Source organism: Leptonotus elevatus, chromosome 19 (assembly GCF_054856555.1).
Source record: "Leptonotus elevatus isolate MCC_2025b chromosome 19, RoL_Lele_1.0, whole genome shotgun sequence".
Classification (NCBI taxonomy): Eukaryota; Metazoa; Chordata; class Actinopteri; order Syngnathiformes; family Syngnathidae; genus Leptonotus; species Leptonotus elevatus.
The window spans coordinates 2,202,315-2,227,878 of NC_141257.1; the positions used below are offsets into that span (position 1 = coordinate 2,202,315).

The window sequence follows — 25,564 nt, forward strand, 5'->3', positions numbered from 1 at the left end:
ACAAAAATGTCAGAAAAAGTAGACGATCAGTTGCATGCAACAGCAGTTTGTGTTCAAAATAGTATGTTTATTTCATGTCGTTTGTTTTGGATATGAAGTATGCTTGCAGTACCTCCCAGAATGAATGCATTGTAAATGTGAGCGTAAAAAGAGCCGTTGTACGCATCCAAGCCGGCCAATCAGCACTTTTCCAACCACAAAGTAGAAGCAGAGCCAGTTCAGTGGCGGAAAAAAAAAAAAAAAAAAAAAAAAAAAAAACCCCGGGCCCCCAAGTGAGTCAGAGTGGAAACAGGAAGAGTCTATCACGTGGGCCGGGAGGGGAAGGGAGGAAGGGAAGGAAGGCGGGAGGGAAGGAAGGAGGGAGGGAGTGTCCACCTACCTTCCAGGTAGCGCTCCATGGAATCCGAGGAGCCGTGGTTCCACGTGTAGCAGCAGAAGGAGAAGAACCACACGAGCAGCGTGGCCAGCACCAGCGCCAAGATCCACAGGATCCGGACCACGGCCGGGTCGGTCGCCACCCAGGCCGTCAGCGTGTCCATGGTTGTGCAAGTCACTCCGGAGAGGGAAGGAGCGCAGGAGCGGAGTCAGGAAGTAAGTAGCAGGCAGGACGAACAGCACAGCTGATGGATTCCAGCTGCCGCGGCCCACGTCAGCTGCAGGGAAACAGCAGAAAAAGGGAGAAGAAAAAAAAAAAAGAGGAGGCGGTGTGGACAGGCCCCTCCTTCAAGACACATCAGAGGGAATCCTCACTTGAAAAGACAAGTTACAAAAAATGCACCTGAGGCACTTTGCCCGCACACAAAGAAACACATTAATTGGCCCGCAAGTATTTAGCAAACCAGTTTGGGAGGAAAAACTAAACAAAAAAAAAAGTCCCACAGTCCGCTGACACCAAAGCATAACAGGTTTCGCTTGACATTATCAAAGGCAAATATTTGCATGGTGAAGGCGGATACAGGTCAGGTTTAATATTCTAAAAGTGCGGCTATAGGAACAGCCCCACTTCCCTCTAATGGAATACAATAAATGCTCACCTGTATTGATTAGTTAACTACAGTTCAATAATCAATAGTCCCACATTTGTACACGTCAGGATCGACAAAGCCGTTGGAATGCTGCAGACGGCAATCAGACAACATCGACATCTAGTGGACCAAAATGCAGGTGAAACCAGACACTTGAATGCTTTAAAAATTAGCAATAAGCACAAAGCTTAGACAACACTGACACCTAGTGGACAAAGTGTGAACCGAGAGGAATAAAAGAAAAAGCACAACACTTTTGCAGGGTTTATTTTCCAAAGAGGCAAAAGTTTTAATGTTGGTTTGACTTTTTTTTTTTTAATGTTGGGTTAACTGCTTCAAAAATATTGGACCTGGAAAAAAAAAAATACTACTAATAATAAAAGGTGACATATCTGAAAGGGCAGCAACATGATTCAAGCAGCCAGTTGGAATGACGCAGGGGCTAAACTGAGTCAAGTAAAAAGTTGCGATTATTTGCCAAGAACCAACAGCGTCCTCTTTTTGTTTTCCTTTTTTTTTTTTTTTAGTAGAATCCGGAGTCTTGAGCAGCCCAGTTTGGAGTCTGTGGAAACAAGATGAGACAACATGACGAAAGATCCAAAATGGACTCTCGTGCACAATTCTCAACTCATCATAATTGAAGTTTTATTTATGCTTTAAACAATAAACAGGCAATCATAATGTTTTGTTTTTTTTGGGGGGTGGGGGTGTACCTCGTTCCTGTTGCTGTGAGCCACCTTCTTCTCAATGTTCATGGCCAGCATTTGGCTGCGGAAGGACAAGCTTTTGGTCTTCTCGATGACCTGCTGGTAGGGCGACACTGCGTTGTTGCCCATCACCACGTGACCCTGCGAGGCGCACACACGCAAGATGCGGCATGAGAACGGCCAGGCTGAGATGTTTTTGCGGCCGGCAGTTTCTTCTGCCGGTGCTCACCAGCTTGGAGTCGATCTTGGCATCCAGCCGGGCGTTGCGGATGAGGTTGACGATCCACCTCTCCGCCTCCTCGGGCGTCATGTTGAGCTTGTCGGCCAGCATGCTGTGCGGAAAGAGCGGCTCAGTCGGGAAAATAACGTGGAAGGTGGTTCTTTATGTGACACGGGTTCACGACTGTGTACAAGCAAGCAGCATGTCGTTGATGCTTTATGATCCCCTCCATTTTTAAAGCGCTTTACCGCCATCTTGTGGCAACTGCATGCAATTGCAAATCCTTAAGGGGGGGGGGTCAATTCACAGTTGGGCTGGGTGCTTCGAGAAACGAAAAATGTTGATGAAGGTTAGGTGCCGTACTTGATGCTGATGCACTGATGGATGCGGCAGAAGGTCTCGAAAATGAAGAGACGAGCGTTTTCAATGAAGTCCTCCAGACATGCCACCAGGAAGAAGTCGTTGACGAGGACCTGGAGGAGAACGGCATCATCAACATCATCATCATCATCAGGTCAGTAGCGAACAAAACTGCATCAACAACATTGAACCAAATTCCACCATTTTGTAGTGCATTTGACGATTTTGCAGCGTCAGCTTATTCTTAAAGGGCTTAAGCTTAAAAGTATGAAGGTATTACGTGTCCGACAGTTTGAAAGCCAAAGTCGTAGGCACCAATAGAACACTGAAAGACTCATTTGGCACTCCTCTTGTTTACATATCGTTGGCCTAATAGCATACGTGACTCACTAATTGTCACTATATCAAAATGTACTTCCTAAAATATAATGGCTGTCAGATAACAGTAATTTGCAAACGTTGAATCGAGGCATCGTCAAATTGTTTTTTCTTCTTCTCTCTTTTATAAATGTCTATTTAAAGATTTTGCCAACCAGGGATGTAAATGAAGCCAAAAAACATTTTTGGAAAAGGCACAGCAACAACAAAAATGGCAAATGAAGGAATAATGTGTTGAAATGATAGAAAATTGAAATTGAACATTTAAAAAATAAAGACCAGAAATGACATGCGATTGCGTGCCAATGTTTTTAACTACATAATATTTGCTAGCCAATGAAATCGCATATCCACATTGTGAATTTTCTTTTCATCTAAATAAAAAGGAAAAAAAATGTTGGTCACTTCTTGCATGAAAACCACAAAACAGAGAGAAATGCTTTACATTGGCCAAAGACCAAATATTAGGACTTTGTCGACTTTTGTTTTTTTATTAGTTCTAAAAGCAAGTTAGCATGTGGATACAAACAAACAATCAAGCTTCCACAAGGACCTTCGGACCAAGGACCCTCTGGCCAAAAAAGGACAAATGAAATCCCAGAGGATGCACACAAGTCGCCGTGTGTGACAAGACAAATGAAGCCTGCGGCACTGCCACAAAAATTCTCAAAAAAGCAAATCTGAGCAAAGCACAAAGTGGTCCCAAAGCGGAGAATTCAAACTGCAGGCTGGCCCTAAAGCTGACAGCGGTTCCGCTTAACAAAAAAAAAGAAGAAGAGAAGAAGCTGAATTTGAAAAAGGATTTACTGATTGGATTCGGTGCAGCTGCCTCGGTCAAAGCTAAACCGTCGAAGCGCGTTCACGGCTGAGGAAAAGCAGGAAAAAGTTCTCTCACCGACTCGCACTCCCTCAGCTTCTTCTGGGCGCTGTCAAAGTCAAAGTTGACGTAGAGGCACTCCACAAACTCCGTGATGGGGTCCTTGTACGTGTACGACTCCTGAGATGAAAAAAAAAAAAAAGAAAGATGAATCAGCGTTCTGGACGCCTTTGGTAAAAACAACGTTGTGGCGGTCTTTACCTGCTGAATGACCTTGACCAGGTCCTTGAGAACTTGCCTGCGCTTGCGCACGTCCTTGTTGGTGATGACGGCGGTGGTCAGGTAGCGCAGCATGTGCGGGCACATGGTCTGGATGGCGTTTAAGTACCTGCGGGGGGGTTCAAAAGAAGGTTCGAGGAGCTTTTAGCTCATTTACAATGGATATAAAAAGTCTACACACCCTTGTTCAAAGGCCATGTTTTCTGTGATATTAAAAAAAAAGAGAGAAATGAGGTCAAGGTGAATCATTTGATGCACGGCAAGGACTCACTGAGGCTGGTAGAGGAAGAGCTCGATGATATTGTCTCGGCCCTTGGGGTGGTTGAAGAACACGAAGAGGGACCAGTGGATGAGCCAGGTCCTCTGCTGGAGCGACTGGAGAGGCGAGCTCACCGACTGCGCGACGGGACAAAAAGGAAATCTCAGGACCGACTTCGATAAGAATCCCAATCAAAAAAAGCTTTTGTCGCACTCACGTTGTTGTCGATGGTTTCCCTCAGTCGCGTCAGGTCCTCCATGGCGGCCTCCCAGTTCTGCATCAGGATCTCAGAGGCCAGTTTCCCCCACAGGGAACTCAGAGCGTTCCTGTCTGTCGACGGAACCTGAAACCCAAAAGCCCAAAACTGAATGTACAGAGGATATTAAAAAGTCAACACCCCCCCCCCCTATTTAAATGACAAAAATAAACGACAAAAAATAATGTGGCTGCAAAAGTGTACACATCCTCTTATAACGGTTATGTGGCTTAGATTCTGAATTAACAAATGAATGAAGTCACATTACCACTTATGTTAAGTGAGAGTCAGCACAAAGCTGTCACGATTTCAAGTGCCTCTAATTAACCCCAAATAAACCCTAGCTGTTCTCGTAGGGTTTTCCTGACTTTTGGGTTTTGTGCCAACACTGACTGCTATTTCAAATGTATCACATTTCCTTCCACTTTATCCAAGGCATCAGTTCCCGCTTGTTTCCAGTGGTTGACTACTCTTTACCATATGACTATAAATGTTAATAAAGGTTTGGCTGGTTCCAGTTTTACATTATTTCCTATGTTTCAAAATGTAAACCAAGACACACTAAAACAATACTGACTCCTCTTATTTATTTATTTACTTTTTTTTTTTAAATAAATGTTTGTTTTTGTGTTCTTACCAGGACGCGGAAGAAGTAGAGATACTCTGCCGCACCAGAGTAGTTTCCACACTCGTACTGGAATTTGGCGTATCTGTACAGAGTGTCCAGGTACTCTTGGCGGAACTAAAGGATTCGCAAAATTGTTGAAAATTAACAGGCATAATTTTCAACTCCCTCAGAAAATGTGTGAATGGTGTGAATACATTCAAAAACTCACATTGTGCTTCTCTGAAAGATAATCGAAAAGCATCCTCCCGTCTCTGTCAAGAAAATGACGAGTTAAAATTGCGCAGCTCAATCCTTACACCAGGATTGATTGTCTCCAAAAATATTTTTAGAAGGACCTGGTGGACTGCATCTGCCTCGTCGTCTCGGGGTCCTCAAACATCTTGACAATGGGCTCCGTCTCCGACTGGAGCTGCTTGAGCTGAGCCACCACAGTGCCTCTCTTCTCCTTCAAGGCTACAAACGGGGATATGTTTCATCAGTGACATTGGAAAAAGTACATCTCGAAATCTAGCTCCGCTGTTTTTGTGTTGCTGCTAGTGCAAGCAGTGTTTGATGAGGCGCTCTTTGAACTACAGGAGGAGACCAACAAATCATCCTGAAAAAATGAAGTCAATCACCCAGCATAAACGATTTAAAAAAACAAAAAAAAACAACAACCATGGAACAGGCGGAAACAGCGCATCCACTTACAATGTGGGATCTCCTTGTCGGGATAAAGGTTCTTGTATACATCCATGGCGAAGTCCACCATGTTGGTTTCACTGAGGAGGTCCAGCTTGCCTTGGAGTAGCTCCTTTTCATTGTAGATCTGTTGCGAGGCAAAACAAAGTGTAGTCTGTTAAAGATAATGTTTACAACGGTATAGACATAAGATGTTTCGAGATTGCAAAATGCCGGGAATTAACCCGTTTTAATGGGCAGTGCAAGAAAGAATTACAGGGCACAAGTCATGCTCCATTAGCACCATACCATACTAGTTTTTTTTTATTAGACTACGTAATATTTTTGAACTAACAGTATTTTTGATAGCGGTTTCATGTTTTGCAAGTCTTTTCTAAGAATAATACAAGAGTGCAAAGATGAGTGAAAATGTATGGTCCTATTTTGTGCTCTTCTTCAGTTTCTTATTAGTAGGATGTCGACAGGTATTTTTGAACAAGACATTTTCTGTACTGTTCCTAACTTTTATTAAAAGCAGAGGGATGCTAGTCGCTCCCTTAGATACAAACCAAGCGTAGCTAACAGGACACTGCGTCGCCAGAAGTCTAATAGCGGTAGATTGCAGTCATAATGTTATTGCTCCTATACAGAAACATGCTAAAACGCAATTTAATGTGTGAACTACTAAAATGAATAAATCCCCGAATTAGCATCGTCTAAGACCGCTGGCTAGCCAACGTGACTGCAAGCTAACGCTAGCCCGGCTACGGTGGCTGCTCGCCGGCTTTAAACGCATTTGCAGGTCCAAAACACAAAATAAAAATAGCTGCACTTGAATAAAATGTCATCCGACACAAACAGTGACGTACCTCTTTCACGGAAAGGAATTCCAGGAGGGGGAAAACCAAATGCCGGTCGAGAAAATGTGCTATCTTGGTTGTAAGATCGTAGTCCGCCATCTTGGCTGCTTTGAAAAGAGGAACTTTATTGACAATGTGATCGGAGAACATAGCAAAATATGACGTCACACACATTTCCACACGCCCAACGTTTAAAAAAAAGTAACAAAAGTAAAATAAAAATTCTACACTTATTACGTCTCTTGCTGTGTTGGGTGTATTTATGTTTTTTTTTTTTTAAATCGGATAATTTTGTTTGTTTGTTTCTTTTTTTTAACAACTACAGTACAACAAAATAGTTTGTGACGAGTTAAAATGGAGGGATTTGACTTCAGTGGCAAGAGAAAAATAAACTTGCTTTAAATAACGATAACCGTTTAAAGGAAACAGATTTAATGCAAAGGATATCATGTTGTTTCTTAAACCATGAACCACAACACCACTATGGAAGCAAATGCAGATTAAACTAACAAACATCCCTTTAAAACATGAAAAGACTACCTGAAGTCAATTTCATAAGTTGCTGTTTCACAAATGTCCTATTTGAGTGGGAAATAGTCTCTCTCTCTCTCTCTCTCTCTCTCTCTCTCTCTCTCTCTCTCTCTCTCTCTCTCTCTCTCTCTCTCTCTCTCTCTCTCACCCTCTCCCTCTCTCCATCCAGCAATTAAATCCCATCATGCAACCTCAATAGAGAAGATATAACTGTAACAAAAACACTCTGTTGACACCAGAAGCCACGAAATGCAGGAGAGGCCTCAGATTTAAAATGCGCAAGAACAAATCACTTGCAAGCAACACGGAAATCAGCAGCAAGGTTAAAAATGCTGTCCAGAATATCCTGCACCCTCTGTTGAATAATGTTCTCTTATGTGGTGCGAGCTTGCTTCAAAGCCGGTGAATTTCCATGTCGCGACAATGACAGTGTGTCCCGGGGACGCTCCCCGCAACTTCTCAGTCGGTGCTCGCCGGCTGATTTTGACTTGAGCTGAAAACACGCTGCGGCGTCTTAGGTGTGCTGGCGGGGCGACATTGATAAGACTCTTTCCTCAGGCTTAAGTGACACTAAGAATAACGTGGCGGCAGTCGAAAGGAATGCAAAGAGGGCCAGTCACTTAAAGCACAGGGATGAGTTCGGAAGTTCTTTGTGCAAACAAGTCATGTGACTCACAGGGTGACACGAAGTTGTTTTTACTTCATTATGTGGACGAAACACTCACATATGCAGAAAGCTCCCATCTAGCGCCTTGATATGTGATTTGACTCAATAGGGGTTGGTCCCAATTTCATTTTGAGTGGAGTTTGATTCCCTGAAGGCCAAAGTCAGTCACCACTCAAATTGCAAATCAGATGAGACGCTAGCTACCAAACTGTGAGACCATTGGGTGACCCCCCCCCCCAAAAAAAACCAAAAAAAAAACAAATTTAGTCAGCCTGTCAGGTTTACAATAAGATTGAAGGCAAACATATTGCTTTATTGTGTTAACATCATTGTATAGTAACAAAATAATCACACAAATGCAAAGCCCTTATCAAGGGCTTTATTATGAGACATGACTTGATGTGGTTTGCTGCATAGGAATTTTTGATGACCTGTCACCAAATAAAGATCATCAAGAGGTGAAAATGAAGCATCGCGGCCTTGCTCAAAGACACTGTAGAGCTGTAGTCACAAAGTAAACGGAGCTCATGTCGCCGTATTTCATTCCGAATCAAACAATACGTCTGTGCCATTTTAATTCGCTTGACTAAACAGCCTTTGAGAGCGCATGTTGGCCCCTTGGCTTGATAAAAGCCAGTCAGATTCAATTTGTGTCAAACAGCACATTTACTGTGTGTACTGCAATTGAGGTTTGGCTGCGCACACACTCGCACTCGCACTCGCACTCGCGCTCGCGCACACGACGCAGAGTACTGATGCCTCGGGAGACCTAATTAGATTCAGTGGTTGAATGGCGACGTTTATGCCCAGCACGCTCGCGAGGGTGTTGGAGTGACATGCAGTGTGCAGAGCGCGCAGCTCACGTGAGCTAATTGTTGTTGAATGACAGACTGAAGCGTGTTGACAAAGGCCCGCCTGGCGCGAGTCACTGATCGCCAAAATGCTCCCAATGTGCGGCGTTGGACTGAGACGTTGCATCCGAAGGAGCGAAAGCGTCCCGGGAGAAAGCTGCGATGTCGTCTTCTGACTTGTTTACATCGTCGTCAACGCCGCCGTGAGGGGGCTGAATTCATCAACATCCGCTGCAGTCCTGCAGGTGGCACTAATTGAAAAGCATATTTGAGCGGACAGGGACAACACAGCACAGTTCCATCTGCTGGGTCACTCAATCACTTGACCCCACTGCAAGCAGAGTGTAACTGCAAAATCTTACAGACACTTTTACATGTCTAACTACTTACCTACCTACACAACTGTCCAACTGTCTACCCAACCAACCGACTACCTACCTACCTGACTGTCTAACTACCTACCTGCTCAACCAATCCAACTAACCAACCAAATATATTTCTAATTACCTAGCTAGCTAGCTACCTAACCAACCACCTACCTACCTGACAGTCCAACTAACTACCTGTTCAACTATCTACCTAACCAACCAACCATCCATCTTCTCAACTACTTAGCTATACCTACCAAACCAAACCAACTACTTACCTACCTATACAACTGTCCAACTATCTAACTAAATTTCCAACTACCTACATGCCCAACTAACTACCAACCAACCAACCAACCAACCATCTACCTACCTACCGGCTGTCTAACTACCTCTCTAACTAACTATCTGCCCAACGATCTACTTAACCAAACATCTGTCCAATTACCTAGCTAGCTAGCCAGCTAGCTAGCAACCAACCAACAATCTAGTTACCTACCTGACTGTCTAACTACCTGTCTAACTACCTACCTGCTCAACCAATCTAACCAACCAACCAAATATCTGTCTAATTACCTAGCTAGCTAGCTACCTACCTAACCAACCAACTACCTACCTCACAGTCCAACTAACTACCTGGCCAACTATCTACCTAACCAACCAACCATCTGCTCAACTACCTAGCTACCTACCAAACCAACCAATGTCCAACTACTTACCTACCTATACAACTGTCCAACTATCTACCTAACTAACCACCTACCTATCTACCTGAATGTCTAACAACTTACATGTCCAATTATCTACATGCCCAACTAACTACCAACCAACCATCTACCTACCTACCTGACAGTCTAACTACCTACCTGTCCAACAACCTCCCCAACTGTCCAACTACCTACGTAGCGGCACTTGTATTTCACACCTGATTAATGACAATGTAAAAAAAAAAAAAGGCTTTATTTAATGTCACAGTTCTTTTCCAGGCAACTAAACGTAATTGTGGTGATCTTTACTGCATCATGCGCATATGCCATAATAAGTGGAATAATTAAAATTGAGGAAGTGTGTGTGTGTGCGTGTGTACGTGTGTGCGTATCGCCAATGCAGGTCTGGGAGCAGGTCGGCGCCGTCAGTTTAATGATGTAAGAGGAAGGAGAGGCGCTGCCGAAGCTTTAATTGGTGTCTGTGTTTGCTTTGCCAGGGGAGCCTTGCAGACATGAAATCAAACCTGTGACACACACACACACACGCACACGCGCACACACACGCTCACGCACACACACGCTCACACACATCCAGAGTAATCAGTCAGCGTTATAGGTGGCAGCAGGAAATGGAACTGGATCGCTCACGGGGTCAAAAGCTCGGGCGTGGTCGGCGAGCAGGAAGATGGACGGCCTTAGGGGGGGTCGGACGCTTATCAATGGCGGTGGTTCTCAAACTGCCGTTGGCGAGCTGCACGTTCGGGGGCTGCAAAGTTATTTGTAATATATTATTGCGTGGTATTGTTTTAAAAAAAAATACAGTATGTGGACTGAAACTCCAGAAAAATAAACACAATAAACCGATTACTGCTCTCTACCTTAACTTTGGCGAAGTTAGCAGTTAGCACCATTAGCCAACAACCCCGGCGAGACGACTTTTTATCCCCGGCGCGATACGTCTTTGATTTTTGTAAAGACGACAACATGATGGACTTGTGGGCGCCGCTGATCATCAGTCGTGCGACGGCAGGCCTCTTGAACTTCCGTTAATGATTTAGTCAATAACGCGTACGACGTCGTCGCGTAGCAACCGAGGGGGCTCGCACCAGAGGCAAAAGCGACTCAGCTAATCGGGGGGGGGGGGGGATGTTTTTAAGGAAGAAAAGACAGACAGAGCAAGCGAGCGAGTAGGCAATAAAATCAAATCACCCTCCTCATCGTTTAGCGGCTTTATTCCTTGCGCTCGGGAAGGATTTCAAGTGCAAATCCTGCACAGACGCAGCACTCGACTTTGAAGAGGCGATACCTGAGAAAAAATGCTGACAAATTGCAGCAGGGATTCATTTTCTGTTAAAGAAAGACACAATACGGAATTGAAACAGTTCGCGGATGTCTTAAGGCTGCACTTGGTAACAATTTGCCCAAAAATATATTTACAAAAGCCTTTTTTGGACCATTTGTTACTGAAACATTTTTTTTTTTTAATAAGTAGATTAACACCATAGCTGTTCATAATGGGAGGTCCTGTAAGCCTCTGGCCAATAGTTTTCAGACTGGATTCGGGTTCGAATTTCCCACCCTCTGGCTGCGGATGTGACGTCACGTGCGCATTGTGGACGTGAAGAAGGGAAAATGCAGTTTCCCATAAATGGAACTTTTTAAACTTGAAACCTTTATACAAATTATTTTTGATTGAAATTGACAATTATTTTAAGTGTCTTAAATTTGTAACGAACAAGAAATGTCATTTGATCATTATTATACATGCAGAATTATTTTATTTTTAAATTGTATTTATTGTGTTATTCATGTAAATTGGATTGACTGGTATTTGTATTATTTTTCAATGGTCAATATATATATATTTTTTAATTAATAAAAAAAATAAAAAAAAATAAGGGAAATGCAGTTTTATTTTCGGCCACAGGCGGCAGTAGCGATTTGAAATGACATTTTCTGCGTTATATAAAAATATCTTTGATCAAAATAGCCACAAAAAATGAAGATTTACAGCCCACTTTTTGCTCTCTTTAAAGGGTCATGGGGGGAATCTTGAAACAGAAAATAATACATTTTAAATCTGCACTTCCTAATATGATATCAACTGAAGTTCAAGCTGACCCAGGCCGGAATATTTTGTGCGCGGATGCAAAATGAGCAGGACGCAACACCCACAACATTCCTGGTAGGGGGGGGGGGACCACCTGCTGAGGCACTGCCCACATACTGCTCATCTTCCTTTTCCTTCTTCTTTCTTGCCATTGTCGCGCTGGAAGCAAAGCAGGCAGGACATTATTACCATAGCAACGAAGTCGGCCTGTTGCTACGGAGAAATTACGGTGAAGAAGAGGGAGGGGGGGTGGGGGGGGGCGCACGGCAGAGGATGACACCTCTGTTTTGCACTCGCCTTTTTCCTTGACGTATGTCGAGTTGCTTTGTTAACGTATAGTGGAACAAAAGTGCGCATTCCTTTTGTTTCTCTCGCTCCAGCCTTCATCAATTATCTTTTCAAAGCATGTGCAGCAACGCAAGGTCGCCCTTTCCCGGCACTTGTCATCATCAGCGTGCGCGCGCGCGCGCGTTAAGTTCCCCTCAGGTTGTCTCCGCCGCGTGTTTGAGATCCTTTTAAGATGATTAAGTATCAACGCTTGACGGCGTTTCAGGAGCTCTAAGTGCATTTATTGCGCTGTTCGGCTCTGTCAAAATTAATGAAAATGTGTTTGGACCTCGCCAAGTGCTTTGGAAGTTTACACCTGTTTGTTTTGAAGAGCTTCTTAAATGATACCGGATGATCGTAATCCTTTATCAGCATGATTCAATTATTGTGATTACCTCATTGCAATGTAAGGAAATGCTATTAATCCATTCTAGCTTCTCAATAAAACAAAAACATTATACGATATATGAAGACATTGTAATGATATAATTATGAAGCCGTGAGATTGAAAAAATTATAAGATGTGGCCCAAGAAGGGCGCCCTGAGGAACTCCAAGCTGTTTTCTTTGAGTTCCAAAGTCGTCTTTTTTTGTTCTTCTTCCCAGCAACACAATTATTTTGGTTCCTTTTAGACTAAAACTGCTTTAAAAAAAAAAGTTGTATATACTTTAATTTAAAGCTGAATTATTCATTATTGACTTTTTGAATTTTTGACGACAGCTGTTTTCAGTCAAAAATAAAGGAACTGGCCTGTATAAATACAGACATGCACTTGTGATAAATGCAAACTTTTTCACATTTTTATTTAGGCTCATAAGAAAGAACATTGCAAGCCATGATGCACATGCATTCCTAAACACAAATAATTCATAAATACTGAACATTTCCGAGCATAATGACATCCAACCGTGAGTCACAACCTTCAAGGCGCAAACACAACCATTCGTTTGTTGATTCTTTAGCCGACTTGTGAGTCCTTCAAGTCTCCCAAAAGATTTGAATGACTTTAAGGTTCACATTTTGGAACTTGATTGTCTGCATTTGATATTGATATGCTCTTCATCCAACGGCTGATGCGCATTTAAGTCAATAGCGAAACAGGTTCATGAGTCTCCGGGGAAGATTCATTCATCAACAAGCCCCCAGTCCTGCTGATGATCGATTTCCGACGGACGCAGCCGCAATTCTCGCAGAAGCACAATCACAGAATGAGGATTTTTACTTTAATCAATTTATATTTGTATTGGAGCTGCGCATGTACCTAATAAAGTGGACACTCCGACATCTCAAGCTCAGTATGTCTTTAAAGGGCCGCCACCCCCCAAAAAAAGTTTCTCCATTTCAAAATTCAACCCAGTCATCAGCAAGGGCGGCCAAACTGGCCCCGGGGTCCGAGTGGCCCCTGCACCCGATGGCCCCGTACAAGTTGCGCTCGCGCTTGGCCGCGCGCGCCCGCAGGGCCCTCCTGCGCATCCTCTCCCCCTTCCACATGGACGCCATGAGCAGGCTGGAGAGCAGCACGCCGCCCAGCGTGAGCAGGCACAGCCCGGCGATGACGCAGCGGTCCAGGTGGGCGCCCAGCCGCGCTCGCTCCCGCTGCAGCCGCTCCATCTCGCGCGCGGCCACGCCGCCCTCCCCGTCGGGCACGCGCGCGTCCCGAGGCACCGCGTACGAGATGGCCACCAGGGAGATGCCCGTCAGCAGGCAGGAGACGGCGGCGATGAAGCCGTAGTCCACCGAACCCTCCGAGGACAGGTCCGAGTAGTGAACTTCATCCTCCTCCTCCTCCTCTTCCTCACATCCACTCATCTGCTCCTCCCCTGGGTCTTCTTCACCCGTCAGAGGGGCCTCATCCTCGGCGGAGGGACCCGGTGCTCCCGGTGCTCCCGGTGCTCCCGGTGCTGTGGTGCGCGACTGCCCGCCCGGACCCGGCGTCACCCCCATGGAGAGAGAAGGAGAAGAAGACGCAAAGTTTGCCAAGTGGCGCTCATTTTACGCGCGCCGCTGCACGAAAGGCGAGGAGCAAAGCGAGAGGAGTCATTTGCACACGCAAGCTCCGCCTCCGCCTCCGCCGCCCTGTCAATTAGTGGGGGGCTGGTGGCAGACCCCTCCCCCTCTGCGCGGACGCGCATCTGCGCCTGCACGGGCTCGTGCGCACACGCCAGGATGCGCCGGCGGTCAAATATATGCACGCGGCGCAATATCAAGTCGATTACCGATTGTTTAAGACGTTGTTGGGTCAGGGGCGGACAGCCGTCATCTCAGAAGGAGGGGTGGGGGGGGTGGGGGTGGGGGTGCGAGTAAGCCAACTTTTAAAATCAAATGATCATCCTCTTACAAGAACACAATAACCAAACTAGGAGGTAAAACATATGCAGATAAAAAAAAAGATGATTTCTTTGATGTTGAAATCACAATTACTAAACACGATGATTCACTGATTTCAAAATGTTGTCATTTAAAAAATAAACCAAAAGAAGAACGGTAAAATCAAAAAGTGTAAAGTTAACTACCACAGTGTTAAATTTAACACTTTCCCTAAGTTTATGTTCTCACCAGTTCAGAGTTAAATTTACACTTTCAAAAGTGTAAAATCTCTTTTGGTAGAGTGACTTTACAACAGCCACAGTGTTCTTTGACACATAAAAGTGAGCTTTTTACACTTTAAAGTGTTATCTACTTTCACTTTTTCAGTGTTATTTTTTAACACTTAAAAGTGTTATTTCCTTTAATTTTTTTGGTGTTAATTTCTCACAGTTTTAGTGTTGTAAGTTTTTATTTTCAAACCCAAATCAAATTATTTGCTCACTACCAAGGCTGATATGTAAAGCATACAAATATAATCATGATGATCTTTGATTTTGAAGTCACAATTAATAAACACAAATATTCACTGATTTTACAAATGTAGTATTATTAAGTAATTTTAAAAATAAACCAAAAGAAGAACTAAAAAATAAATTAGTAATAAGCAAAAATAAAAATAATGTAAATGTAAACAAATTAAAAAAACATAAAAATAAACATCTGCTGTGCACACCTTGGCCTCTTGGGGGCAGTGTGGGGCAGTGAATGTGGAAATATTGCACACATTTACATTAGTGTGAAAACTTTTGTTTTCAAAATAGTTTGGCACCCGTGGATTCACATATTTGTTTCCAAATTAAATTCATTATTTTCATTTTATTTTTACTTTATATATTTATTATTTTTTTGGAGGAGGGGGTGTCAGGGTTTTCCCCCCCATCATTTTTTTCATGTATCTTGGGAGAAACGTACGGTTGACGTTTATTAACGTTTATGAATCATTTTTAGGGTTTAATATTTTTATTTATTATTATTTTTCCTCTCCAGTGCATTTCAATGACGTGTATTTTCGCAATTTGCGGGCCGGCACCGTCCCCATCAAATACCGGGGACCGACTGTACTTTATGTCCGCCCACTCTCGTCTAAACACGGCATTCTGATCAATATTTTGTTTTCGGAATAACAGTTCAGCCGCCGTTTTCAGCCACCTCAGGAGGCTGACATTTAACGCAGCACCGCCCCCTGCTGTCCACTGAAACTGACGTCAAAATGCCTCGGGACTTGTGTTGCAATTCGCAGCTCACCCGTCAAGAGTGCGAAGGAAAAAAATCCGGGAAAAATAACTGAAGAAAATGTCACGATGCAAAATTTCACCAGTTGCTGATGTTGAAAAATGAAAAGAAGCTGGGATGGTTTATAAAAATGCGGCGGGGAAAAAAAAAAGAGGATTTTCCACTTGCTGAGCTCCTTATGGAAAGCCTCCTGCATGTGTGTGCGCGTGATGCAGATGTAGGTTACACTTTGCCAAAGGTCACAATTTATCGGCAAACTCGCACAGCATTCGTCCTTCCTTCCTTCTTGCAGCTCGAAAAGAAATGAAACAAAGAAGGACAATGTGCTATTGATTAATTTTTTTTAAGCTCCTATTCACTGAACGTCCCCAAAAGCAGCAGCTTGTTTGTTATTATATTCGGAGCCACATTCGTGCCTCGTCGTTGACGTGGAACGGGAGAATGTGCCGCTATATTAGTCGCGCGTTTACATTCAGACCGTTTCAAAGCACAGTAGGACTATTATGCATGAGCAGAAAAGCTGGCACGCTCTCACACGCACTATGGAAACTTTTCTCCCTCGTGCGCCACTAAAATACTCTCACGCGCTTAACTTTGTTTTCACTATTGCACATTATTGAAACGACCTCAGAAGCACTACAGAAATGTCTCACACTACTGAAATATTTTTTTGCTCACATTCAATTTGAATGCTCTCCCACACACACATCTAAAACACTCTCATGCACTACTGAAATGCCCTCAGTTGACTCCAATGAAACACTCGCTTACACACTCATTAAATAAATGCTCTCTTATATCTCATTCACGACTGAAACACTGTCACACACACTACTGAAACACTCTCAAACACACACATGAGTGGAATACTCTCACGCATGTCGCTGAAATATTTTTTTGCTCACACAAAACTGAAACGCTCACACACACACACTACTGAAATTATCTCATGTAAACAAATAAAAATATTTTTTTTGCTCACACACAATTTAAATGCTCTCACACACTACTGAAATGCCCTCAGTTGACTCCAATGAAACACTCGCTTACACACTCACTAAATAATTGCTCCCTTATATCTCATACACTACTGAAACACTGTCACACACACAGCTGAAACACTTAGACAATACTGAAACACTCTCAGACACACACATTAGTGAACTACTCTCACACATGTTAACGAAATATTTTTTGCTCACACACACACATTACTGAAATGCTCTCATGCTGAAACACTCCCATACTGTCACCAAAATATTTGTTCACTCACACTCACACACTGCAGAAGCACATGTACACACTATTGAAATGCTCTCACGCTCACTGGTGAAACTCACACATTACTGAAATATGTGTTTTGCTCACACACACCAGAAATGCTCAAACACTACTAAAATACTCTTGTGTAAACTAATAAAACAATCTGAAAGACTCTCATAGAAACTATTGAAATGCAAATTTCAGTGAGTATATCATATGATATGAGCGTTTTAATTTGTAAAAAGGATTTCAAGAATGTGTGAGAGCGTTTTGGTAGTTGTTAGCTTTTCCTAATATTGCAACCCTCTCATGTAACGGAATAATGACAATCATTTTTGTAAGAGCAGAATTTTTCACTGGATATCATCAGAACGTGTATACCTAATGAGGTGGCTGCTCAAATAAAAGATGAAATAAGGCTGCCTCTCATACATAAGCATGACTGCCAGTGCCAGCACTCACGCACACGCAGGCCTGAGGGGCATCAGTCCAACAAAGCACACGCACACACAAAATGGTGAAAGACGCCTGAGAAGAAGCTTTTGTCACGCGTAAATGTTGTGCTTTGTTTGATTCAGAAGACGCATGAATAAAAGAACGAATATTAAATATACATCTGACTCATCTCAGGTGTGATGTTACACAATCTGGGGGGGGACATGATGATATGAATTTGTTATGAGGGAGGGTTGGTTTCAGATTTTAGGGTTATGTTGGATTGAGATTGATACAAAAAAATTGGATTGAGATTGATACAAAAAAATTGGATTGAGATTGATACAAAAAATTAATATAAATGGAAATAAAACAAAAACAAAATATACCTGAAAGAGCGCGCCCAGCATGAAATATATATAAATGTATTTATTATTTGTATTTATTTAAACAATTCGTTTTATTTTTTTAATCTGGTTATTTATTTATTCATTTATTTTTACTTTTATTAATGGATATATACATAATTTTGTTGTTGTTGTTGTTGTTTTATTTCCATTTATATTTATTTTTTGTATTATTATTATTTTTTTAATATCTGTTTTCATTTTCACTTTTAGTCATATTATTATTTAATGATCAATTCATTTATTTATTTATTTTAATTTGGGCAGTTTTGGTCCTCCATGTGGGATTAGAGGATTCAGGATCAATTAAATTGAGGGTTTACGCTGGTTATAAATAACCCAACATTGGCTCAATGCCTATCGGACCCAGCACCGGATTAGCTAGCTCTTCATTTGCAAAAAAAAGAGAAAAAAGGAGAACATTGATAGAGCATGTTAACATTTACACGGGATCACGGGGTCTTGGCGTGTACATGTGAAGACTAATGTGTTCTGTCAGCGAACGTAACACACAAGTTTTTTCCCCCAACAAAATGAAACAACAATATATATCTACCAGACAAAAAAATACAGCAATTTGTTGCTTTTTAAACGAATTTAGTGTCTTTTTTTCTTTTCTCTTTTTAAGAATGATGAAAATGTTTAAATGAGTGTACTGTTCATCAGTGTCCAGCAGGTGTCAGCAAAACCTTGCGGACACATTGATGCGGAAAAATACTTTCGAAAGCATGAGCAAATAAAACATATTTAACTGTCGTTTTGTTGTTTTATTTTATTTTATTTTTGAACTCCTCACCTGTTACTTTTGTTACCTCTTCCAGGGAAGAACTTAAGTCCTTTGCTGCGTGGGTCCACCTGAAAAACCACAACAGAGACAATTTCTTGGTGATTCAAGAGTAGTTGTTTCCCTTTTTTTCTTCATTTCTTAGCTGGTGTGTGCGCGCACAGTTGGTATGTGGAGGAGCGTCCACCGCCTCCACACTGGCTGGCCTCAGCGGAGAGAGACATGTTATTAAAAATAATAATAATAATAATAATAATAACGACAACAACAGTTGTGCCTCGCTCGCTGCCAGCCACCAACACAAACGCTGCAGTTTTCTGGCTGCCAGAATCAGTTAAAAAGTCTTGCCTTCGAATATGGACCTTACCACTCAGAAACTCCTAATTACGACTGAGTTCTGTTCATGTGCTTTTGTACTTATGGCAAAACAAATAAAAATTAAAAAAAAAATGACACGTAGCAGCGGATGTACTCTTTGCTTGCAAAACCGAACAATTACAGTAAATAATAAGTTGAACATTGAATTATGTATGCTACGTAAACGTGTAGATTCTAAAACAAGCTGCTAAGTGGACGTCACCGCCCTTATAAGTGTTAATATTTCACGAATCCTTCGGCGCAAATCCGCCATGTTGAAACTTGGAAAGTTCTCTCAGCTCGGAAACTCGGGTATCAAAATAAATGTCCAGTTGTTCAGTAGAAAATGTGACATGAGGGGGCGTCGACATTTGGTATTTACCATAATTTCTATACCACGTGAAATGCAGCATGACGAAAGTTGTACAACATCACACAAAAAAAATGGATTTGAGGGCAGAACAATCGCAAAATGTCCACTTACGTCGTACGTGTAGGCTGAGACGAGTTGATTGACCAGGAAACCAAATATGGTCAAGAGGAAGACGTTATAAATGACGTCACAGCTGCGTGCGTAATGAGAGTGTGTGCAAAAAGGAAGCAACAGAACAAGGGCGGTAGACTTTTACGCACAACTCGAATGGAACAAATGCTTTGCTGCATCGGTGTAAATTTTTCCACTTTGCAATTTTGACGCACATTTCCGGAACTCTCTGAGATACATTTTTTTTTACCGCATCCCTGCTTTGATGGTGTACAAATGGACTTTTACGCACAGCTTTTTGTCCAAGAATAACAACATGAAATTGCGAGGAGATTGACTTGTACGGCACATCTGAACTCCTTTTACGCACACGTCCTCTCCTCTGCGGCCACGCGCATCCCACATGCGCGCGCGCGCCAGCACACCATCCCGGCAAGCAGCACCGGGAGCGCACCGCTCTTAAAAGCAAAAACCCCCCCAACCCCACCCCGACCCCACCCCCTGCCAAAAAAAAAAAAGCGACTCTGCAAGGCCAAATGGAGAACTCGACCAAGCAGACTCTGGGCGTGTGGACGGACTCGAGCGTGCAGTACAAAGTGGTCAGCACCGCGCTGGTGCTGCTCATCTGCTTGGCGGGCGTGGCGGGCAACGCGATGGTGGTGCTGGTGGTGCTGACCACCAAGCACATGCGCACGCCCACCAACTGCTACCTGGTGAGCCTGGCCGCCGCCGACCTGATGGTACTGACGGCGGCCGGCTTGCCCACGGCGGCCGACGGCGCCTTCGGTTCTTGGGTGTTCGGCCACTCGGGCTGCCTGTGCATCACGTACCTGCAGTACCTCGGCATCAACGCGTCGTCGTGCTCCATCGCCGCCTTCACCATCGAGCGGTACATCGCCATCTGCCATCCCATCAAGGCGCAGTTCCTGTGCACGCTGTCCCGCGCCAAGAAGATCATCGTCCTGGTTTGGACGCTGACTTGCGCCTACTGCGTCATGTGGTTCTACCTGGCCGACCTGCAGGTGCTGGTCTACGACAACGCCAAGGTGACGGCGTGCGGCTACCGGGTGTCCAGGAAGCTCTACCTGCCCGTCTACTTCTTCGACTTCGGGGTGTTCTTCGTGGTTCCGCTGCTGCTGAGCGCGGTGCTGTACGGGCTGATCGGTCGCATCCTCTTCCTCAACCCGCTGCCCTCGGACCCCAAGGAGCAGCAGCAGCAGCAGCAGCAGCAGCAGCAGCTGCAGCAGAGGCACAACAACAACAACGAGCACGGGGTCAAGAGGAGCTGCAGGAACTCCAGGCACTCCAGCTCCACCGCGGCCTCGCGGAGGCAGGCAAGTAGCCCTGGAACCCGAGTGCAGTCCGAGGCGTGCCTCAACGTCGGGTAGACTTAAACGCTCACACGGATTTAAAAAAATAAAAATAAAAATGGTTTAAACTATTTTTTTTCCTAACAAAATTTGAAGATTTAATGGTGCGCCGTCTTATGAAGTGAAGTTATTTTTTTTAAAAACACATTATGGAGTATCGAAAATTACAAACGCTCAAGCCTCAAGTCAGCCGGGGCGGAGCTCACTAAACGGTTTAAGGAAGAGGCGGAAGTGCAGTACTACATATTCCCAGCAGGTAGCGCATCACTGGACGATTGAGGTTAGTGTTCAGGTTTCGGTCAGTTTTTCATTTTTAGTTGTTCAATAAAGTGTTCAAAACATACTGTAATCGTTACGTGGTAGGGTTATGGTTAGGTTTAACAACAAAGAAAGAAGGCGCTTGAAGGTCAAAAATCCGTATGGGAGGAGTCAAACGTTTAGGTCCACCTGACGTTGAGGCACGCCTCGAACTGCGCTCTGCATCCAAGGCTTACTCGGGACAGGTGGGAACTTGATGCACACACGGACTAAATATAAGGGACACGAACCTGCCAGTTTTTTGGGGGAGGCGATCCCGCGTGGATCGCAAAGTTTTTTTCTTTCAGATTTTTTAAAATGCCAGTTCTAAGGGAGTGTAAATCCACATATCAATGACGCCCATTGAAATGCATTGGATTTTTTTTTTTGGAAGACACACAAAAAATACATATATATTCAAAAAGCATTCAATATACGTTTTCCATGAAAAACGGGGTGAGACTATAAAAACAACCTCTAAAAATCGAAAAAAAAAATTGAGAAAAAAAACCCACCTGCAAATATGTGAATCCACGAGTGCCGAACCGCGAGTATGCAGTCCAGTGTACAATGTTTATTATTATTGTGCTGAAATTTCTGTCGTCAAAGTCAGTTCCGAAAGGACTCGTCTCGTCGAGCCTGAAAATGAAGTCAGCAACGGTGTCGATTTTGGGACCGCATTGTGTCAGTTTCGGATTCAAAGGAAATAAAATAAATACATAAAATAAAAACACTTAAATCATTGAAAGCTCGACAGGACATATTTAAACTGGGGTGCCAATGAATGACTTAAGTCAGTGGTTCTTTTATGTACCACTAGAGGGAGCTCGCGTGCCACTAATACAGTGCGTGTGATCCCCATCAGGTGACCAAGATGCTCGCAGTGGTGGTGATCCTGTTCGCCGCGCTGTGGATGCCGTACCGCACCCTGGTGGTGGTCAACTCCGTCCTGGACCGCCCGTACCTGAACAGCTGGTTCCTGCTCTTCTGCCGGATGTGCGTGTACCTGAACAGCGCCATCAACCCGCTCATCTACAACGCCATGTCGCAGAAGTTCCGCGCCGCCTTCCTCAAGATCTGCCGATGCGGCCGCAGGAGTTCCGACAAGCCGGCCGGAACCTATAGCGCGGCGCTGAGCTACAGCGCCGTCAAGGACTCGTCGGCGGCCGAGAGCGCCGACCACTTCGCCACCGACGTGGAGGAGGTCACCGTCACCGACGGGCTGCTGGCGGAGCACAAGGCCGTCTTCGCCGGATCCACTTCGTCACCCTCCTACGGGAAAGTGGACTTCAAGATGGCGGCTTGACAAGGGTGGCGACCAGAGGAGGATGTTCCGCACGGAGTCAACAGTCGATTACAGTTTCCCAACCTCTATCGCGCCAAGGCACTTATTTTATACTTCAAAAAATATCACTTTATATTAGCGTGTTGCTCGTCAATACTATCGATGAGCCTCATTTGAATGTGATTTGCAAGGGTTGGGAATCTTTGACTGTCCCACAATTTGATTCGATTCAAATTCAGATCTTTGGGCCGGCGATTCGATTCAGAATCAATTTTCGACTCTTGATTCAAAATCGTTTGATTGACAATGATTTCTGCTTCAATTTATAAATGTGCACAGAATCGTCATGATCTCCTCCAGTCTGGTTTGCTGGACACGATGACAAATGGAGACATTCAAATGTCTCACTATTCTTTCAGGGTTTTTTTACATTTATTAAAGTTTTGAATTGCAAGGAAAGTGCCCCACAAAAACTCTACGTAGCTAGCTAGCTAGCTATAGATGTTATCGCTTTTACAGTATATTCTGCCCTCCCTAAACAGACTAACTACAGTTTAGCACACAGCGAACAGTCCCTCAAAAAAAAAAAAGAGTCCAATGCTGGTATCGGTTTCACCCTGTTCCGTTTTCACCGATCATACAGAGTGGACGATTAAAGCGGTGACTTGTTTAGCTTGTTTCCCCCGAACGAAGCTAGCTCAAGGCTAACGTACAATGGAATGTGCCATTGACGCGCTAACGGCAATTAGCGCGCCACTCGCGGCACTTTTGTGACTCAAAAGAACGGCTATTCATACAAAACGATATGCAGAGAAGGATCTTAACATGACTCAGCGGCATATGCTTTTCCTACGCTGCAAAATAAAAACTTGATCGTGACTTCCCTTCGACTCTCTCATGTGGCTAACAATTGAACAGTGCATCAGAACGCGCGGACCCACACTGCCCCTAAGTGGCCAAATCGTGTACAACAATAAAGGCACACACAAAACAAGGGCAAGACAGTATAAAACAATTTAAATCAAATTGATTTTGGGACATTTCAAATTGATTCTGAATCGTACTAAATGAGAATTGCGATTCTTATGAGAATGGATTTTTTTTTTGGCACACCCCTAGTGATTTGTTTGTGTTGAATCATTTACTAACAGTCATCTATGTAACATGGGCTCATCATTGTGGTCACGCTCGATGTATGGCTTGTTGACGCTTTGCTGATTACTCTTTGTCTGACTACGTCATTAATGCCGGCTAATACTATTGATGAGACTCAGGTTTATTTGAGTCGATCAATTGACCTATTGAACACACACAAGAGTGTGGACACGCTAGCGGCATGGCGCGGATGCTAATTGTTAGCCCGTGTCCAAGACAACAGTAAAAAAAAAAAAAAGAAGAAAAAGAGCAATTCCTTTTTTTTTTCTTTTCCATCGTGCAGTTGTTAATTGTGCCTTTTCCGTGAAAGACTTTCTTCAGGCGTCTGATTGGCTAAGAGGACCTTACACATGACAACTTACCTGGGAAACGCCTCTTTACGCGGACATTCCCTTTCTCCGCCATCACCGTCGCGGAGGCAGACGAAAGAAGGCCGACCGCCGTCTCCTGGCAACCGCATCCCTGATTGGCGAGATGCAAATGAAGGTGACGGCAATTGAAGCGGTCATGCCTATGGGGGAAAAAAAACGCCGTTTCGTGTTATATGTTCACGTGAACTTTTATTTATTTTTTCTCCCATCGAGCCGAGAAAAGCGTCTTTTGTTGAGCTGCTGTTCTGTTGTTACTTGCAATCCGCGGGATGTAATTGGCTGTCGGCAGCAGCGGCGGTGGAGGAGGAGGAAGATGAGGAAGATGCTGTGTTGCTGCTGATAAGCTGTGGTTATCTTTTGTGTGTGTGTGTGTGAAGTCTGTGTGTGCGTTGGTGCAAGCCTGTGGTTTTAATGTGTGTGACTTGTTGAAAAAAATATTTTTATATTGATTATTGGCCATCTTGGACAAGTGGATGTTGTTAAGTTGCTGCCATTGGTGGAAAGTGTGCTGCTAATAAAGATGTTTGTGGAAATGGGATTGAGGCTTTTTGTTATTTGGACTTTTTTTTTCTCCCCCAGACAAGACTATTCAAGTTAGAAGATAGTATTATAAAAAATAAAATATAATAAAAATCTATACCGTGGGGGATTGGGACATGGTTGGCCTGCAAAAATCCTAAGTGATGCTCATTATAAATGCATTGAGGAAATTTAATATAAAAACACACATATATAAGCATCTTCCACAAAAAAACAACAGTTGGTATTAAAAAGCAGTTTTTTAAATTATATATATATATATATATATATTGCAAATGTGTGAAAAGTTGATTTTCCATTTAAAAAACTGAATCTTATGAAGATTTATTTTTTATAAATCTGTCTTTTCCAGGAAAATTTTTGATTAGAATTTTTTATTTCGAACATGCGGTAAAAAAAATTAATACATAATGGAATTTTTTTTTAAGCCAAAACTTAAACATAAACAGCAAAAAATAATAAGAAAAAAAAAACAATTAGAGGAAACAAGAAACAACACTAAATATAAACATTATTTCTACAACTATTTATCAAGCCATTTTGCTATTTTCTATTTTTTCCCCTCAAGAATTTACAAAACAAAACAATAATTGTATTTTTTGAGAATATTTTTGCTTCTTTTCAAATAATTTTATACTATAGATTAATCCACCCTTTCTCATCCAGTTCGGGATGCGGCCATTTTGTCATTTTACCGTCTTCTACCGTGGACTGAAATTGACGTCAAAATGCCTTCGGGCTCGCACTGCGAACATCTCACGTGACCATACCCGGAAACACAGAAGAGGCGTGGTCAAGTGGAGTCCAATGAACGTTAATAAAGATGTTTGTGGAAATGGGATTGAGGCTTTTTTGTTATTTGGACCTTTTTTTTTTCCCAGACAAGACTATTCAAGTTAGAATATAGTATTATAAAAAATAAAATTAAATAAAAATCTATACAGTGGGGGATTGGGACATGGCTGGCCAGCAAAAAACTCTTAAGTGATGCTCATTATAAATGCATTGAGGAAATTTAATATAAACACACCCATATATAAGCATGTGTGAGCCTAACGTTGTGCACGTTTACGTTGCTGTTTATGCCGAAGCGACGTCGCATCGTTGGACGTGCAGCTCGTTGGACGCGCAGGGTGAAAACTCACTGATGAAATCAGTCTTCTTCTCAGGCGCGAGACGAGGTGACCCTGTGTCAGACGCCCGACG

At 43.3% G+C, this 25,564-nt stretch overlaps 4 protein-coding genes across 6 annotated transcripts in view; 1 reads left to right on the forward strand and 3 right to left on the reverse strand.

Annotated features, from left to right (window-relative positions):
* pleca (plectin a) overlaps nt 1-554 on the reverse strand; it is a 67,758-nt gene extending 67,204 nt beyond the window's left edge. The window contains exon 1 of the mRNA XM_086062158.1: nt 380-554. Coding sequence (XP_085918284.1) covers nt 380-539 — 160 coding nt within the window. The 5' untranslated portion in view covers nt 540-554. The remainder of the gene's footprint in view (nt 1-379) is intronic.
* Nucleotides 555-1,276: 722 nt separating this feature from the next.
* eif3eb (eukaryotic translation initiation factor 3, subunit E, b) lies at nt 1,277-6,614 on the reverse strand. Its single transcript, XM_086063299.1, has 13 exons — nt 6,459-6,614; nt 5,620-5,737; nt 5,265-5,382; nt 5,138-5,180; nt 4,939-5,043; nt 4,263-4,388; nt 4,058-4,182; nt 3,769-3,895; nt 3,586-3,687; nt 2,316-2,425; nt 1,962-2,064; nt 1,739-1,873; nt 1,277-1,587 (listed from the first exon to the last, which is right to left on the reverse strand). Exons 1-13 carry the CDS (start codon nt 6,597-6,599, stop codon nt 1,549-1,551), a joined length of 1,392 nt encoding a protein of 463 aa, XP_085919425.1. The 5' UTR covers nt 6,600-6,614; the 3' UTR covers nt 1,277-1,548.
* Nucleotides 6,615-12,788: 6,174 nt separating this feature from the next.
* On the reverse strand, nt 12,789-20,916 carry LOC147157431 (transmembrane protein 74-like). 3 transcript variants are annotated; one of them, XM_086063254.1, is made up of 3 exons: nt 20,171-20,916; nt 18,512-18,570; nt 12,789-13,924 (listed from the first exon to the last, which is right to left on the reverse strand). In XM_086063254.1, exon 3 carries the CDS (start codon nt 13,817-13,819, stop codon nt 13,352-13,354), a length of 468 nt encoding a protein of 155 aa, XP_085919380.1. In that variant the 5' UTR covers nt 13,820-13,924; nt 18,512-18,570; nt 20,171-20,916; the 3' UTR covers nt 12,789-13,351. The 3 variants fall into 3 exon arrangements, with proteins under 3 accessions (XP_085919380.1, XP_085919381.1, XP_085919379.1); XM_086063255.1 differs by lacking the exon at nt 20,171-20,916 and adding an exon at nt 19,341-19,355; XM_086063253.1 differs by lacking the exons at nt 18,512-18,570; nt 20,171-20,916 and having other exon boundaries at nt 12,789-14,065.
* trhrb (thyrotropin-releasing hormone receptor b) lies at nt 19,860-24,335 on the forward strand. Its single transcript, XM_086063252.1, has 2 exons — nt 19,860-20,674; nt 21,873-24,335. The coding sequence occupies exons 1-2, from the start codon at nt 19,877-19,879 to the stop codon at nt 22,311-22,313; spliced, it is 1,239 nt and encodes a 412-aa protein (XP_085919378.1). The 5' UTR covers nt 19,860-19,876; the 3' UTR covers nt 22,314-24,335.
* The last annotated feature ends 1,229 nt before the right edge of the window (nt 24,336-25,564 follow it).